The sequence below is a fragment of the Pollicipes pollicipes genome, unplaced genomic scaffold, assembly GCF_011947565.3.
Source record: "Pollicipes pollicipes isolate AB1234 unplaced genomic scaffold, Ppol_2.1 Scaffold_2555;HRSCAF=2994_pilon_pilon_pilon, whole genome shotgun sequence".
NCBI lineage: Eukaryota > Metazoa > Arthropoda > Thecostraca > Pollicipedomorpha > Pollicipedidae > Pollicipes > Pollicipes pollicipes.
In genome coordinates this window covers 39,137,779-39,156,638 of record NW_023596136.1, presented here as the reverse complement: position 1 = coordinate 39,156,638, position 18,860 = coordinate 39,137,779, and the positions used below count along the sequence as shown (strand labels likewise).

Here is an 18,860-nt window from a genome sequence, read left to right as displayed (position 1 = left end):
TGATTGGCCATGAAAACGTGTCAATGTTTTGATACTAAACCTTTCCCTCTGTGGTTCCCGGCAAGCCTATTTCAACGTGGTGACTCATCAATTTGTAACTACTTGATATAACTACTCTGTAACGACATGTTTCAGCACTAGTGGGAGCAAAGATGGCAGTGAGCGAACGGATTCACTCCGCAATATCAGCTATTCAGGGTCTGCTATTCCGACCAGCACTCGATGGCTTACCAGATTATAACGCCACCACCGGGGAGTTGCTGCATTATGGTACCGCTCATTACCGCGGCTCTTCCTGGCATGCGTCGCTTCTGATACTGCCTCGTATTGGTATAACATCGCCGTGGCCAGGCGTGCAGACTTAGGGGGGGTGGAGCGTGGGGGAGTCAAGGGAGTAGTGGTCCCACTAACCGTCCACCATTGGCCATACGGTCATTGTCTAGAGAGAAATGATAAAATTTTTAGCTCACCTCTAACTTGAGAGGCTTTCTATAGCCCCTGCCCGCGGCTAAGTCGGCGTCCCGCTAGACACCTGTTCACCAGGCTAGCAAGCTATGTGGGTCCACGTCCCCAGAAGTAGCGCTCGTTTGTGCATTTTGTCAAAGACGACTCGCTAACGACTGACCGTAAAGACACGATTGCACGCGGCGGCGGTGATGTGGCGTTTTACGATGCCTCGAATTTCATAGCAATAATCTGATGGACGCCGTTGGTCTGGTGGAGTCAAGATCTTGTGAAGAGCTTGCTTAGCATAGGCCCTGATCCATCAGTCATTTATAGGACGCGTTCAGGCAGAGTTGTTCAGACTAGACAATGGAAAATATCTCATTAGGGAATCCACTCCAATGCTAGGCAACAGCACCTCGAAGCTTACATTCACGTGACTCGATGCGATGGAAAAAGTATCGATGTTGAGCTCGTATGACATCAAACCTGTAACGCTTCTTACTGCACTGGACTTAAAAGGCGTTGCAGCAGCGATAGGTGGCGGTGCGTGCAATCAATGTTGCAGCACGACGCTCCCTAGTCATTACGAATTGGGTAAACCTGATAAAACCCGGTAAAACGGAAATTGCATGGAATTGGAAAATCTGTAGACTGTGGCCGGTTGGTGAAATGTCTTCCGCCAATGAGAGCTCGCAAGGAACTGTAATGCTTTCTACGCTTTGGCTAAGCCTTTTAGTCTTGCTGTTGCGAATCACTTCATCAGCTAGCGCACAAGCATCAATCAGGCATGGCTTACTTGGCGCAGACGTCGACGGGTGATGGTTTTGTCCCCCTCAGGCACGTAGGTTGGGTTCTTGACCTTGACCTCGAATGTAGGCAGCACATACTCCTCTACAACGAAACCCTTACTTTCGGGACCGTCATTTGTCTTCGCGTGGATAGTCCATCTGCCCTGAAAGTCAATCACAAAGTGTACCCAAATGCCCCCAGCAGTGCTGGAGGGCCTTCAGCCAGCTTTATTGTCTTGGGAACGTATGCTTTTCGAGCGATGTGCCAATGCACCTTGATAAGATGGAAGCATGTGGTTTGATGGCTTTGTCAGGGACGGCCCATCGGTCAGAGTGTGACCTCACCGGGGTGAGGGTAAGACTGCACCAGGGCGAACCCTCGCTCTTCAAGTAACCTCACCGGGGCGAGGGGAAGACTGCACCAGGGCGAACCCTCGCTCTCCAAGTGACCTCACCAGAAGCGAATCTTCTTCTAGAGGATGATTTCACCGGAGGCAGGGGACCGGCAGGGCTAGGCTATAACTGCAACCCGAGCGACCACTTGACCTTCATGTGACCCTCACCATGGGTGGCTCCTCGGTCAGCTGCATCTCCAGCTGGATCAGGCCTCCGCTGGTCTTGATGTCCCTCCACTGGGCGATGCGGATGTTGTCTGGGGCTGGTCACCCACACCTCAGGAACCTGAGGAGCAGTGGCCGATTCGGAAGCAAAAAATCCGATGCATAGTTTGCACTGATCCTTACAACGAAACAGATGCGCTCCTTTTCAGTATACGAACAGAGTAAAAACACTTTAGAACCTAACGAAGCTCCACATGAAGCTCCGGTTTATCAGCACATGGAGCTCCCGCTCACCAGCACATGGAGTTCGCGTTTATTAGCACATAGAGCTGCCGTTTATCAGCACCAGTCACCACTAAGTAAGCTTGATAGGACTTCGGCAGGTCTTCACCTCCACCTGCCTGCGTCCGTAATGATAATCACAGCCATCCAATAACGACCAGTGGACATAGCTAACCGGCTGTTTTGAAAAAATAAATTTCACTCATAGCGTTCGGCAGTGAACTAATCCGAGGATGTACAGCTCACGTTTTCGATGATCGGCGTGAGGTCATATCTCAGGGCCATGACACGGATCAGGACTTTATCCCCAGGACGGTATCGGGGTTTGTCTGTCTGGATCAGCGTCACCAGCGTGAAGGCCTTGATGGTCACCTGAAACGCGGTACAGCAGGACGGTGAAGGCGGCATATACGATTAGCAGGAAGCCTGCCGGAAGATGAGAATGCTTCTCACCGAATATTTTTGCGCTGGCCAAGAACTCCTTGACCAGAATTACTGCATGGCTAAAACTTGTTTGTAGGTAGATGACTTGATATAACGGGATAATAGACAGTTCCTTCAAAATATTAAAGCAACCCTTGAAAGCGCCCTGCAGCACAATGCTTTTGCTGCCTCAACACGAGGTCCGACCTGGAAGGCATTCCGACACAAATTCACTTCTGCAGAGCAGTCCAGAATTCAAAGGACCATGCGAAGTTCGCATGGCATGCAGCTTCAAACAACGCACAATCAACAAAGCTGCAGCAAGAGTTTCCGTTGTGAATGTCAATAGTGCGTAATTCGGTGAGGGACATTTTGGTATTTGTCTGATTCATTAATTGCTTAATGGTCCACACATTAGCGCGACACTGTGAACGTTTTGCAGCTGATGGCCCTGTTACAGTCACAGCTCGATGGTCATGTACAGTCAAAGCTCGATGGCCTGTACAGTCACAGCTGATGGCCTGTACAGTCACAGCTCAATGGCCTGTGCAGTCCACAGCTGATGGCCAGTACAGTCACAGCTCGATGGCCAGTACAGTCCACAGCTGATGGCCTGTACAGTCACAGCTGATGGCCTGTACAGTCACAGCTGATGGCCTGTACAGTCACAGCTGATGGCCAGTACAGTCACAGCTCGATGGCCAGTACAGTCACAGCTGATGGCCTATACAGTCACAGCTCGATGGCCTGTTACAGTCACAGGCTCGATGGCCCGTACAGTCACAGCTGATGGCTTGTACAGTCCAGCTGATGGCCGGTACAGTCACAGCTGAGGCCGTACAGTCACAGCGATGGCCTGTACAGTCACAGCTGATGGCCTGTACAGTCACAGCTGATGGCTGTACAGTCACAGCTGATGGCTGTACAGTCACAGCTGATGGCCTGTACAGTCACAGCTGATGGTCTGTACAGTCACAGCTGATGGCCCGTACAGTCACAGCTGATGGCCTGTACAGTCACAGCTGATGGCCTGTACAGTCACAGCTGATGGTCTATACAGTCACAGCTCGCTGAGTGTTCTGCTGCGCCAGTCTGCCGACGCCCGACCTTGGCGTGACCTTGCCGATGTCAGGGGGGCTGGCCTGTGTGCAGGCCCATCTACTGCATTGGTCTCATATTGAGCACTTGAGATGCAAGCTGTCGGTGTCACGGTAGCCAGCTCCCGTTCAGTGCCAGCTGTACTGGCGTAGTGTATTGTCTCGCAAAGCCGGTGCCTTGTTGTAACCAGGCGTAACCGAGCAACGTTCATTACACTGAAAGCCGTTGTCAGTGCCGGGATAGCTGCACAAATCATTGTCAGGTCTGTGATACATGGGGGCTGATGCATCTCGGCTGGTGCCAACACGGGACAAGCGCAGGATTTGTACAGATTTCGCCCCTCCGCTCCGTGTCCGTGGTGTCAGCCCGGGCAGTTGGGCATGGCGTCGTGTCCGTCTGCGAGCCTCGGTTCCGCAGATGGTTGATGTGGCTGTCAGTGTGGATGACAGGTGCATGGTTCGGGCCCGTTCCCCTGGAACTATCGAGGAGATAACAGCGACTGGTGAGTGATGGCCGCAGGCTTAACGCTGTACCAACCAGCGACCAGCGACCAGCGACCAGCGCCCGCCGCACCAGCGACCAGCGGCCAGCGGCCAGCGGCCAGCGCCCGCCGCACTAGCAACAAAAGACCAGCGACCAGCAACCGCCCCACCGGCGACCAGCAACTAGCGCCCGCCGCACCAGCGACCAGCGGCCAGCGACCAGCGACCAGCGCCCTTCGCACAAACGACCAGCGGCCAGCGACCAGCGCCCGCCGCACGGGCGCCCGCCGCGGTGGCTTCACGAGCATGGCCGGTGTTTAGATATACCGTTTGGCCGGTGCCATGTCGGAGGGCACGGTCTGACTTCATGCCATGGGAGCAGTCACCTGATTCTCGGGGACCTGATGATCAGGAAAGCCTTTGCTATCCTGCATGCGCGCTGAACAATTAAAACTCAGTCGTGTTTTAAGGAGATATATCGGTGACTCGCAGTTTTTTCACTCTGGTTCGTGCTTGTTGACAATCCCTGCCGATCTCCACAAAGCGGATGCATGATTCACATCCGGCTCTATGGATGAGGTTGAGAAGGTGGTGCCTCCCCACATGGTCGAGTTTCCTAAGAACCTCGCTCGGCACGCTGTCCGGTCCCGGGCCCCTACCACTCATGATCTTCTCCAGGGCCAACTGAACTGCAGCTCTGCATGGCTTAAGGGGAACATGTGTTTTACACGCACGCATGGTCGCGCACGTTCTCTGTTGCTGCAACAACACGTTGCCGGTGCACCCAGCACCCGCAGTCTGATCATTTTGTCGGAACCTTGTTCTGCGCCATGCGTGCGATTCTGACATACTCTTGGTATAGCGAACTGGCTTTCTCGCAGTTCGGAAACGTGGCCGCGTGCGCCGCCGGTACCATCCCCCCACCCCTCCAACTGCTCCCTGACTTCGATGCGACAGTGGGTCAAACCCCCAGAGATACTACACTTCGACTAAACCTGGGACTAGTGACAGTTCTTGACATGGGCAGCCTTTCTCAAATGACCTCGCGAAATTGCGTCTCTGGGCTAGATTCTATTTGATCTGCCTTGCAATATTTGAGAAATGTCAAGCCCGATCACACAGCGTTAACGGAAATGTTTTGAGACCATCAGAGTGCAGTTGGAAAGGCTGGCCGTTGTTGCAGCTGCAATGTGTGCTTCCGTGGCCAGCTGTGCCGAAGATGTCGACCTACCAAGGCCCGAGGTCATAGCCGAGTTGACGTGACAACTCCATAAACTCTGAAGCATGGCTCACGAGGTCTACGGTCTTCTCTTGATAGATCAGGTGGGCACACCACTAATATGAGCTCGTAATTAAATTATGGGCATGACTTGCCATTTCCTCGACGCTCATGCGAAATAAGTTTCGACATGCGAAAGTGAATATTGCATATTTACATCCTTGCATCTTGTATACGAACCGTCGCCAGATCTGATAATCTGAGCCCGGTGGCACTGGAGACCTTGAGAAGCATGTGACCAAGTCCAGCGGACGCCGTGCGCGGCACGGCCAGGTCAAAACAGTGGTCGCCATCAGCTGTGGACGACGGGAGAGTCAGGGCGATAGCCAATCAAGGGGCCGATCGGCAACCGAGCCAATCAGATCGTCAGATGTGAGTTGATGACAGGCAATCAGGATAGTGATGGTAAAATAGCAACAGCCAATCAGGGTGACAGTAGAAAGCGACGACCAGCACAAGAATAAGATTTCAGTTGTTCAGAAGGCAAATGGCAACCACTGTCGCAAAAGCCAAGTCCAGGATGTGATATTTCGAGGAGTCCGTAATACAGATTTGTAGCTGGCAAACAGGAGAGCAATTAAAGCGCTCCTAAGCGATTTTTGATGACGAAGCACCGTTTTACGCATGTCGCGAATGGGATAGCTCTAAGGTCCTCTTAAGTGATCCCCACCGTGTACCCGAAGTAGGTACGCCTTGAAAGCTCACCGCCCACAGTGTCCGGTATTCTCTCCACCAGCGTCGACCAGGGGAGGCCCCCGGCATCGCCCCAGGCGGTGAGGTGCACGTTTCGCCTCGGCCCGGGCGCGTTGAAGAGCGTGATGCAGATACGGTGACTGGTGCCCGCCCGCAGCACCTTGGACGACGTTAAGACGAAGCCGCTGTGGAAGGGGATGACGTTACCGATGAGACGCACAGGACGCCTGGAAGGTCCTCTACCACAACTGGGCCGGCTGAAGCTTAGGACGAACGGAACATCTGGCAAAAATCGACGCGTCAACACAAACGGCATCTAGCCAGGCAATTTTTCCGATAGATCTAATGAGAGGAATGGAAAATTACATCAGCCAGATCATTGAAATGATTGCAACTCGCGGACTTTGTTGCTTTCGTTCAAGTTTGCTTCCTTTTTACAACCCTGGTCACGGTCATCTCTGCCCATCCGACGCGCCGTCGTCAGCTTTGCAGCGTTCGCGCCGCTCCCTGTTTAGTCTCCAGGCGGATTTGTCCGTCAATATTTACACGCTTGAGGCACACTTTATTCAGGTTATATCTGCCCACATTTCATTACATAAAAGCTGCCATTTTCGGCACGGCGGGCTGCTCCGGGGGTCGTTGCCATCTAGACCAGAGCACAGGCGACCGGACCGCATTGATTACATTTGGAAGAGTAATCAATGCGATCCAAGTACGCAACATGACCGCTGAAGATGTGTTGCTCAGACTGGTGCTGGCATGAGTCTAAAACAGCCTGCTCGGGCCCTCCCGAACGCTTCATGATCCCACGCATTCCACAGATGATGAAAGGCAAAATGATACCGTCGAAAATTCACAACAATCTTGGCTTTTCACTATGGCGCATCAAGACCATGCGCATTGTCATACGTGGTCCGTGGCAGTTTGTGGTACAACGCATCGAAACCAAGACCGCATCAGGCACGCGGGTACTCCAAGCTACGATTGGATTTGATGCCTCGGTTGTAACAGACATGACCGAAATTAACAGAGGAAGGGGCAGAGACGCATAGCTACATACAGATATGGAGACAGGCACAGCGATAGATGCAGAGACAGATACAGGGAGAGATACAGATATAGAAACATATACAGAGATGGATATAAATACGGACACCGAGGCAAATACGGATACAGATACAGATACAGATACGGAAGCAGGGACAGGTATAGGAACAGAGACAATGGCTGCGGCAGGCACAGGGGCAGAGGGCGGGCGCAGGGACAGGGACAGGGACAGGGCAGGTACAGGGTTATGGGCAGGGCAGGGACGCAGGCAAAGACCGGGACATTGTCAGAGCAGTTCACCACGCTCAAACTTCCTGCGCAAGCATCAACAGCCTGCGACCACCAACAATCATCAGCCCTGTGGCGATGCCTTAAGCGCGTTAATCTGAAATTGAGGGGTGCCTATGGGCCTGTCTGCTGTTTGCGCGTCCTGATGAACCGGTACGCTCTGAGCGCGCCTGGTGCTTGGCGTATTGGGCTTTAATCGATGGGAGAGTCGCAGCTCGACTTTCGTTTCTCATCTGAGCCCGAGAAACGCCCATAAATGATTATTCAGAAGTGGTGGTCCGGGCGTATCTGAATTCAAGTTTTCCGAGCGGAGCGTTCTTAGCAAGAATCTCCCAATCACGAGATCCTTAGCAGCCCACTTCACGGCCCAGCGGCCTGTCTGGGGAGGTTGCATCGCGGTGAAGACCTGACCTGGCTGACACCAGTTCAAAGCAGAGCATCGCGATGGACAGCAGGATTTGTTTTTCGAAACTCCATTTTTTTTGTCTCGCTTCGCACGGCCGCCGTGGCAGGAAACAGCCCATCTCAGTGTGATTTGACAGGCAAAGTCCACAAACGAAATCAGCGCAGAATGATCTAGGAGACTTTGGAGGTAGAGTCATGTGTAAGTACGACTTCGGTGCAGTCATAAGCTGGGTAGAGTCACGGGTTGGTTGGGTGATGGGAGCAGTCAGGGGCTGGGTGGAATCATAGGTTGTGCACTGTCCGGTAGAGGGACTGAGTAGAGCGACGGTCTTCTTAGGTAGAGTCCCAAACAGGATGGTAAGTGGCATACGGCGCTGAATCTGGCGTATCCATAGCAATATAGGTACGGCGCATACCGCGAAACAGCGCGTTGCGTAGGCGTTTGAGGTACCGGACGCCTACGGAACCATGATTGAAGTATAAAACGGACAGTGGCGTAGACAGCCGAAGTCGGATCATAGGCGATGGAGCAGGGATCTTACCCGCCTCTCTATGGAACAGAAATCCTGCCCACCTCTTTGTGGAGCAGAGATCCTGCCCGCATCTCTGTTGAACAGAAAGCTGCAGTCGGATCATAGGCGGCGGAACGTGGGCGCTGACAGGCTCTTCAAGGAACTGTATTTTTTGCCGATCGAAGTAAGCATCAGATCATGAAATAAGCTCACTTACAGCTTTTGGGATACGTTCAAGTCGAAAAGACCGCTCTAGATAACACAATTTCCATGGCAACCAAATATGTTCCGGAATGTGTCATAGTTTTGATTGCGTCATAGTACCTTGCACAAAAAACGAGGGGGGTTTAGGTCTTAAGAAGGGCATGGTTCTGAACTGCACCGAATGATCTTTAAGACGGCCATTTCAGTTCCAAACCCCATGCAAATGTGGAACACTCAGCAATGGGCGCATGTACATTCAGCAGTACCAGTCTGCGCAACATCGGCTTACTGTTTAGCTGTCCTCAATGCACCAGCCGCCGCCACGCATGTCAACAGCAGCACCGCCCACGCCTTCATCACGATCCTCGGGAAGCCGCCCGACCGACGACTGACCAAGCCGGCCACGTTCCGAAGCCGACCGGAGCGGTGGCCGCAGCGGAGGTGGAGGCGCCACCGTCGCCCGGCCGCGGCCCCGAGACCACGTCTGGGATGCGTGGAACGCGCTCTGGTGGCGACGAGCGAAGCTGTTGCTATGGGGACCCTGCAATCACTGACAACCCTGCAGCTAGGACCGGTGCCCCCCCCCCCCCCCCCACGGGACATATCGTCTGCACCGCTTCCGACCGCCAGCTCCCCGGGGCCCTGAGCTTGCAAGTGCGGGCGGGTCCCCTGGGGACCAGTCGGGGTGCGGGAACCTGGAGACAGAATTTCTTTGACGACTGAAGATAAAGGATAGGAATTAGCGCCGAAAGACCCGCGGAGCCTCCAAGCTGCTTGTGCTGATGTGAGTTGTAGGGATTTGTGCTAGCTAGACGACCTTTACTTGGCTGAGCTCCTATCTGGAGTTCCGGTGAATTAGAGTGCCCGATTGTTTTTCTTCTTACGAACAAGTTGTCTCCGTTGCGTTCGGAAGCGTCGACCAGCAGCAGATAGGATGACCTTTCCAATGTCCTTTCCACCCAGCAACTAACAGCGAAGGGGGGAGCGTCATGGTCGATTGGTTAGCACCTTCGGCTCCCACGTTACGTCCGAGTTCAGGCCTAAGTTGTGCCACGTCACCGGGCGTTAACATGGCCTCTGCAGTTGCTGGTACTCCATAACAGGGGCCCCCATAAAGGTCTGGGCGTTCTCCATCTTATGCGACCTGGCAAGCCCAGTTGTTGATTTCCAGAACGATGATGCCTGGTTTCATGTGGATAAACAAACCGTTTAAAGGTCAACTCGGAGAAAACATTATCGCTGGCACTTGTTCATGTCTCTTTGACACCCTCCCACAAACAGCCACACCTCAAATTAAACCAGCACCCCCCATCCAGCGCATCACCACCCTCTCAAAGGTGGTCACATCCTAGACCATCCTACAGCCCACCACATTCTACGCAGCGCATCATCTTCTTCACCAAAACAAAAAATTGAGTCGTTGAACATGCATTACAGTAACGGGATTGCGAGTACGGAATGCTAGCAATCAAGTATGCCTAGCGCAGAGACAGGTGAAAGTTCCTCGACAGCAAAATTTACGTTTTAGGGCTGTTTATCTCTTTGTCGCTGAACTGGAACTGTGGTATGAATTAACGTCGCTGCACCGATGAAATCACTCCGTTACCCGGTGTTGTCTTCTCATCAAACCGTGCAGCAGAGAATTCGCGTACCAACGTTACGTGAAGCAATGTTAGATTTGTAAACCTCCACGGTAGTAAATAAAATGTCGCTTGGCACAAAAGGGCTTCCATGAAACCGCTGAATCAGTGGCGTCAGTTTAAAGTTCATGTTGCGGGGAAAAAAGCACCTAAGCTTAAGGTGGAAGAATAAAAGTCGCACTACAAAATGCTTTACCGACGTGTTGTGTCATCTCCCATATCAGGAAATAGTTTTGAATTGCTGGGTCAAGTCAATCCATTGTATCCTCCATGATAACGCCATTACGAGGAACGAGCAAATATGATGGTTGTGTGTGATTGCCAGCTTTTTCTTACATTCTTATTATATTCAAGCCAGCTTAACATTAGGGTGAGGGGGTCAGAACTGTCATAAAAGAATACAAATCAACACCTGTGATTTAAACGCAAGCTATGTTTTAATTTACTCAATCCGTGCAGAGCCCGGGACACCGGGGATTCGAAAAATGTCTCGAAACAAGGACACCAGGGGTTCTTCATCTTTGAGTGAAAAATCTTCGTCCGCTGGCAAACATTCTTTCACGGCAAACAATCCATACTAGGCCTGCGGTAGGTGATAGTTTCTTCATAGATCTCGTCCGAGACGGCACATAGATTTCGGCTGAGACTCTACATTGACCTCGTCTGAGACGCTACATCGATATTGTCTGAGAAGTTACATCGATCTCGTTTGAGACGCTCCATCAATCTCTTCTGGAACGTTACATCGATCTTGTCTGAAACGCCAAATTCATCTCGTCTGAAACGCTGCATCGACCTCATCTGAGATGTCACATCGCGAAAACGGATGTCCGACTGATATGCCTGACGACAAATCATTCGGTAAGGAAATGACGGCATTGAATAGCAGTGGCACACGACGGGTTTGAACAGAAGGATAGAGAATCCAAAGGTGCCGTGCCAACTGGAAAATTTGATGCAAGAAATACCAATTTGTCATCGTTGCCCTTCCTAGCTTTTGCAGGGTCGCAGGACACCAGGAATGCGGCCTTCTGGCTACACCACTGTAAACGCGACCGACTTCCCCTTCTCCTCATGTTGGGCTCAGGGCGCGTGATGGACCGCACTGGCGCTATGAGCAGCAAGCAGTTGACTTGCCGCTACCCCGACTTTTACGACCGGGCTGTTCTGCCTGGCAAATAGCTCTTCTGAATTTCCTAATGTAGAATCAGACCGTGTAGCACGAGTACATACGCCAGTGACATTCTGCCGTCGCGCACAATAAGCAACGCAACACGTGAACCGGACGCATACGTCTGTTGGAGCCTTCCCGTACTCCAGCTGGCATTAGCGTTGAGCTGGACAAGGAAATGATTCTGAGGGACGCTCACGCAGCGAAATGGCGGTAACGAGCACCAACGAATCAATGATTCAGCGGGTTGCGAACGGAACAATGTGAACGACACTCGATGTGGTTGCTGCTGCATTCGCCACACTGTCTTCACCACCCTCGCCAAACAGCTGAGTCTTCTGTTTCCGAGCGTGCCCCGGGGCGACCGCCGAGGCGACTGCTCCTGACGGGCGTGACGTGCGCTGTGACGTCACCAGCGCGGTCTGACGTGTGTCGGCCGTGGTCAGGTGCGGCGGCTCCGTCCGGAGGAACCAACGGTGGTTCGCTGATTTCGATCCCGGCCTGCCACCAGCCAGTGATGGCTACGAAGCTGTGGCGGTCTGCTGGGGTGATTTCGATCCGGAGTGCCACCAGCTGTGATCGCCTGCTGGGGCGATTTCCACCCCGACTGCCACCAGCCGTGATGGCTGCGAAGCTGTCGGTGGTCAGCTGGGGCGGATTTCGACCCGGCCTGCCACCAGCGTGAGGACTGCGAAGCTGTGGTGGTCTGCTGGGGCGATTTCGACCCGGAGTGTCACCAGCCGTGACGGCTGAGAAGCATCAGACGGCCGTGCAAGCGGCGGGCGCGCTGTATTAATTCCGATATCAGTAGGAGCTTTGTTGAATATATGATGGAGGCAAGCTGTAGCAGGGAATATTAACTCAGGAACAGAATGGATCCCACACAACAGAACAGGCCTGGAATGAGCGTGGGTGCGAACGATCGGTGGCAGCCATGCCGACCGGCATCACCAGCAGCGACTTTACAGTTGGACCCACTAAGGTGTTTGCATTGAGCTATGAGAAGGACAGCTGTACAGGCCGCGGCCAGGGTCCGATCACTGGGCGCCTGAGCTGTTTGACAGCTACATATCATGTGCCGACCTGACGCCAGGCCAGTTTGATGTACATTTATGTTTGCTCTGTTACCAGCGACGGTGAAAACTCTCTTTTGAAACCTTGGTCCGGTGGGGAAGCATAGTTTAAGTGAAGCGATGTCAACTTCACGCGTCGTGCTCAATGCTAACGAATAGTGCACTTTATGTTTGCAGTCAGTGTATTCAGCTGTTACAGTGGGCCAAGGCTCCCAGAGAACACCGCTGTGACGGTGAATATTTTCTTTGATTTAGCTTTAACGAACTCTTTACGCCACTGGGTGTCGGATCAGCTGGTGACGTGTGACAGCTGACGACATGTGACTTCACCTGCCACCGAATGGTCCTTGGCGTGTATTTATCCACATGCTCTTTTGACATGACTGTAAACCTGCCTCATGGTCGAAGCACACTGAAGCGTCCATAAACCGTCAACGAGCGAACAAACTGTACTAAGAGTCAGCTCCCAGCTGCCCGTCGTCTGCCCTTATGTGTCTTCCAGCTGCCCCTCTTTTGATCTGATGTGACTTCCAGCAGCACATCTTTTGCTCTTATGTGTCGGAAGTCTGGTGTATGCCGTATTGGGCTTAGGCTGCCTCCAATTTTTCACAGTTTTATAAGGCGTTTTGAGCCATCTGTTGGTATTCAGTGTTTGAGTGGGTGTCAAAATCGGACTCCTAACGAATGTTGACCTCGTAGCTCGTCGAGTGCCTGAATAGACGAGCAAGTCTTTTTCAATAAAGGTTTTAGGGATCATAAGCTGAATGCAACTCAATCGTTCTGCATCCTCTGGCTTAGCCGTGGAGCTGAGCAAGTGGCCCGGTCATACAACTCAAACGAATGGATTTCCTGGTGGCGTCTTTCAGAACAAAAAAAACAGAAAGCTGTACCACAAAACACTAGTTTCCATATACACATCGCTTCCACACTGGGCTGCAAATGCGAGGGCATGTTGCAGTCTACAAGTTTAACATTGTAATTGGACAGCAAGTGAGTCATCCTAGCGACTGAAATCTGCCAATTCACCCCACTGCAAAATCCATATCAAAAGTAACTCAGAGTCGTTGTACAATTCGAGGGCCACACGAGAACTTGTGGCATGCCACTGTTGCAGGACAATCCTGACAGGTAGCAAGCGCCACACCATGTAATAACATTGGGCGAAGAATACCAAACCAGCGCAATATGTGGCCTAGTGTAGTGGTGACGTTAACATACAGACGTTAAACAGCATCCTATTATGGTTATCCTACTGGGTTTAACTTCCTTGGTCAACAGGCAAGGGAAACGGAGAGGTGCTGACATGAACATGGTCAGCAGCCGTGAGGGCGGCGGAAAGTTTTGTCACTGTCACATGGCATGTTAATTGTGACACACAATGACATATGGCTTCCGGGACAAATCTGACACGTTCATTTCACTGCGAGCTACGTTACCGAGTTTATTCCATTCCCCTGAGCATGCATTTCACAAGTCATTGTCACGACATCAACAGACAGTTATGGATGTCTGGGGACTGCTAAATCCTGCCTGGGTACGATATGTTTTAGATCAACAGCGGTTTTTTTTTTTTAAACAGTGGCAGTTGCTCTGTAAAAGTTTGTTGGGAATATGCAGACGCGGTGCATTACATTTTTACAACAAACTTTGCTTTTCAACTTTTCGTTATCCAGGATTTCAACTTGATATTTCAGTTAAACAACACATCGGAAGTATATACTGAGAACATCGTACACAAATCTGAAAAAGTTGGCTGCAATCCCGCTTAGATGCACCAGTGTCCGTTTTAGCATTAGTCTAGTGCACAAACAAGCATAAAAGGAACATTTAGGAATAGTTTTGCAATATTTGCATTAAAAAAACAGTGCCACATCACAACTTCATATTTCAAGGTCATGCAGTAGTAACACAAACGCGTTCGCACGAATGCGCGATTGCTGAGTAAACACGTGAAGGCAAAGCAAATTCACGATTGCAAGGTCAGTGCATGCCTGTCATGACAGCAAATGGCATGATTGGCAGGAAGCACATATTTGTTCCAATATACACGAAGAGAATACGCTTGTATTTAAAGCCAGCTCTACAACTGGTCGCAGACTTTGTTAAACATTATTAAATTCTTCTTTCTGTGAACATCTTGTATTTCTACATCATGTTAGGTGACGGTCATGTAGACGACATCATGTCTGTTGTCTTCCGTCGTTGTTGATGCAACTTGGATATATGGATCGTAGAATCGACGTCAACCAAATATTCATAACTGTCAGGGTACAGTTACGTTCACTACAACACATGAGTGCATGATTTGTTGCTGTTCTCCATGGAACGTGCTGAAATCACAAAGCTCCAACAATTTCAAACCGGAAGTTCAATACGCTTTGATCTGAAATATCATATATCTAAGACATTCTAAATGAGTTTGGTGTGAACTTGAGCTCTGTATTCGTCTGGAGTGTTGAAACTGATGAAAGGCATTCACATTAACAACGAACATCAGGCATTTATCAAACGCAAAACAATCTTCTCGACATCATTCAGAACTCCGGCACACAGTTATGAATGTTATCACTTGACGACTTGGTGATGATTGGCCGACATACACCCATTAAGAAGAAAAGAAAAGGGGCTTTGCCGCTTACAAAGAAGCGGCAAAGTCCCGATCTGTTTGCAGACAGTACCCCCGATATCAACTCCATGAATACAGATCCTTTGCAAGCGGATGTGCTTTAAGATATATCCTGTGTGCCAGACTCATGAATGTGCTGATATGCGTCCCCGCTGCCTGGTAAATACATTATTAACTGCAGTGGCTTGCTGAACACCTTGGCTGTTTCTCGGGAAAGAACTAGCGTAAAGAGAAATTACTGTTACAATACCTTTTACAACCAAGAACTTCACAGGCCGTCGCCCACAAACCGTTGCTGTTTGTAACAATACACCTGATGGAAGATATAGGTGTCGCTAATCAAGAGCGTGCGCCTACATGCAATCTATATCAAGATAAGCAGTACGCATGCAACAAATTTGATTGCATCCTCAGGCTGACTAGGCCATACCTCGGCGTACAGTGTCTTGCTGGTCAGACTGATGCCCTGTTCCAGGCAGGTGAAGCCTCTATCCACACTGCTGCTGTTGTCGGTCCCGATGGCGAGCATGACGAACGCCGTCAGGGCAGGTGGACCGCCCCGCTCTGTCGCCGCCCTGGCGAGCGGACATGTCGGCGTTATGTTGACATCTCTGTGTCAGACGCTCGCCAATGTTGACAACATACGTGATATTTTTCACTGCCACACTGAATACGATCTACGGTGATAAATATCGTGATTCGAGCTGGTGATTTCAGCGCAGTGCCTATGAAAGCTGTGCAAAGCATTTAAGCTAAATAAATAAAAGATTATTTAAAATAAATGTAATAACATAATAAAGAACATGAAATGAGGAAGGAAGTAATAAATAACAAAGAAAGCATTCGGGAAAGACAAGGCCAACCTAGGAGGATAAAGCATAGTATAGTTAGATCATGTATGGAGCCCGACTTTACTCTACTGCTGCTGCAGCACCTGTTTATCAGCGATATTGGCCAGCTCCTAGTCTGAGTCAGCACCGGTCTGTCAGCGATATTGGCCAGCTTTTAGTCTGAGCAATGACACGAGGCGGTGCATTTTGTTTCAGGGGTTCAGGGGATATATATAGTCAACCAGTGGAGGAAAGCAGTCCCTGATCTGTTGCTGCTTCGTCATTCCGTTCTCACTCGTGTCGGCTAACGTCTCGCAAGGGCGTGATAAACGCAGCAGTGGGGTTATGCTGAACTGGCTGGCCAAGGCTCTTCAGAGTTGAAGACGTAAGAGCATCTCATACCAAGGTCATTCAACGCACTTCAAGCATCTCTGATCGCAGTCCAGCACGGCACTGATTAGGGCTTAGACTGCCGCTGATGTGATGTGATGGTGTTCCATCTAAAACAGGATACATCAGTACACGAATACCGAGACCGGAGCATACATCAGTGTCCCCGGGAGTGTGATCGATCTTCTCACGCTGGTATCATGACGAGTGCTGCACGATGCCGCTCGTACCATGACGAGTGCTGCACAATGACGCTGGTACCATGACGAGTGCTGCACAATGACGCTGGTACCGTGACGAGTGCTGCACAATGACGCTGGTACCGTGACGAGTGCTGCACCAATGACGCTGGTACCATGACAAGTGCTACACAATGACGCTCGCACCATGACAAGTGGTGCACAATGACGCTGGTATCGTGACGAGTGCTGCACAATGACGCCGGCACCATGACGAGTGCTGCACAATGACGCTGGTACCGTGACGAGTGCTGCACAATGACGCTGGTACCGTGACGAGTGCTGCACAATGACGCTGGTACCGTGACGAGTGCTGCACAATAACGCTGGCACCATGACGAGTGCTACGCAATGACGCTCGTACCATGCCGAGTGCTGCACAATGACGCTGGTACCAAGATGAGCGATGCACAATGACGCACAAATTGCTGACATGCATCACCGACAACATGACTAGTACTGGCCAGTCAATAGGTGGTTGCATACGTGTGAGTGCACTTGACTAGTGATTGGCAGGCGCAGGCTGCCAACTGTCATGTAAATAGCCGTCTAGTCCACGCTCTATGCTGTATTACTAATGGGTCCGGGTCATCAGTGTCAGACCGAATGTGCTAGCCTAGACTTGAGACCTGAGAGAGCTGCCTGGTAACAGGTTACAGGAGAGATATTGTTGCTGCACTGCATTTTCTAGGTTCAAACTTCAAGCTTGGTTCTAGGCTATTCGTACCTTTTTCCATGACATGACATAAATCAATGCGTGAATATATATATATATATATATATATATATATATATATATATATATATATATATGTATATATGTATATATATATCTATGCATATATGTGCATCAGTCATATGATTCCTGAGTCATAAAACAAAGCAACAAATCAGAACTGAATGGGATCTTTGATAATGCAAGCCGCGTGAGTCATGAGTAAAAATATTCAGTCCATGCAATGAGTCCGAACTGAGGTAAAAAAGAACGCTTTTGAGTTATAAACTGCATCAGATCTCAGAAACTGTGAGTTGGTCCTAAGCTGGCCAAAAAAGATGTGTCGAACACAAGTCTGGAAACTGGGAAGGCTTTAGGTCTTAAGGACAGTGCTGTGATCTGCACCGAATGATCTTCAAGATGGCTATTTCAGTTCAAACCCCCTAGAGATATAGAACATACCGTCAGTGTCCTAGAATTGCAGACTTTGGATGTAAAGCAACACCGTATGAGGAGGAATTTTTCACTCCTTTTCCGCATATTTTACGCGAATTTTTCACTCCTGTCTGACATTGTCTAATCGCACATGCCGAACCCCTATTTCCCTTTCTGGAATCTTCAGATGTCATCCAAAACCGAGCTCATTGAAACCACCAAGCATAAACGAGGCTCCGCAGAACCTGGACACCAATGGCTGTCCTGCCTCACCTACATCTGGATCATGTCTATGTATGCACAGAGCAAGGGCGCCAGGTACCTCCAGGCCCAAGAGCCTCAGCGACCCCAGCCGCTTCCACGCATTAAGTTTGGTTTGTTTACAAAATGCATCACAATCTGCAGCTGTGCGCCAAAGGCAAGGTTTTCACGCATCTTCTATTTTTTGGTCTCACCACCACATCACGAAAGCAGAGCCCGGTGCAAACACCAGCAAGGCCTGGTAGAGAATTTTTACTCCACGTATTTCTTTTCCCGAGGAGACTTGGCCACTAAATTGCATCACTTCTAAAATGCATGAGTGAAAAGTTCAAGAAAAGTCTTATAAATTAAATTTAGAAGATGAATGTCACCATTTGAGCACTTAGATCAATAGATGTTAAGTCAAATCAGCTGATTACAAAATTATGCGAGAAAAGTACCGTCTTTATATTTATTTAACCACTTCTGTTTTTCTTGGCATCATACCAGTGTCATGCCATTTTAATCTTCCTTCCTTTTTGATTGTCTTTAGAGGTACCAAGTGCTGCTTAAAATGTTGACCAATTTCTCTGCAAGAGTCTCCAACTGCAAACTGGTAAGTGTTTTATACATAAGTTGGATTAATTCGCCAGCCGCCCAAACATGTTTGATATGCACCCAAGCGTGAACAATTTAAAGGAAAACAAGGAGTCAATTTGAAGCACGGAACTTATTTTTACCGCCATTTTTTTCCCTCCTTAAACATTCAGTTAACCGTTTTCTTGGCTTATGGCGGTGCTTAATAATGATCAATCCAAGCCTTTCGAGTGTCTGACTCACCGGCTACCTGGCAAGGCATTAGCATTAGAATAAATGTTGCCATACACAGCCTTGGGACGGACCTGACGCAGCTGATACAGAAATGTTTGATAGCGAAATTCTGTCCTGTGGAGATTGTCATCATGCACACCTCTTGCTTGTTTCGCATTTTAA

General features: G+C 50.1%; 2 protein-coding genes across 2 annotated transcripts in view; both read right to left on the bottom strand.

Moving 5' to 3' along the window:
- The window catches only part of LOC119102785 (alpha-1-macroglobulin-like), a 35,873-nt gene extending 34,595 nt beyond the window's left edge, over positions 1-1,278 (bottom strand). Inside the window, 1 exon segment of the mRNA XM_037226242.1 lies at positions 1,244-1,278. The gene's annotated coding sequence lies outside the window, so the exon portion shown is untranslated.
- An 89-nt stretch (positions 1,279-1,367) lies between these two features.
- Positions 1,368-8,934, bottom strand: LOC119101032 (ovostatin). Its single transcript, XM_037224283.1, has 6 exons — positions 8,798-8,934; positions 6,065-6,237; positions 5,540-5,655; positions 2,324-2,449; positions 1,799-1,916; positions 1,368-1,399 (listed from the first exon to the last, which is right to left on the bottom strand). Exons 1-6 carry the CDS (start codon positions 8,863-8,865, stop codon positions 1,368-1,370), a joined length of 633 nt encoding a protein of 210 aa, XP_037080178.1. The 5' UTR covers positions 8,866-8,934.
- Between the last annotated feature and the right edge of the window lie 9,926 nt (positions 8,935-18,860).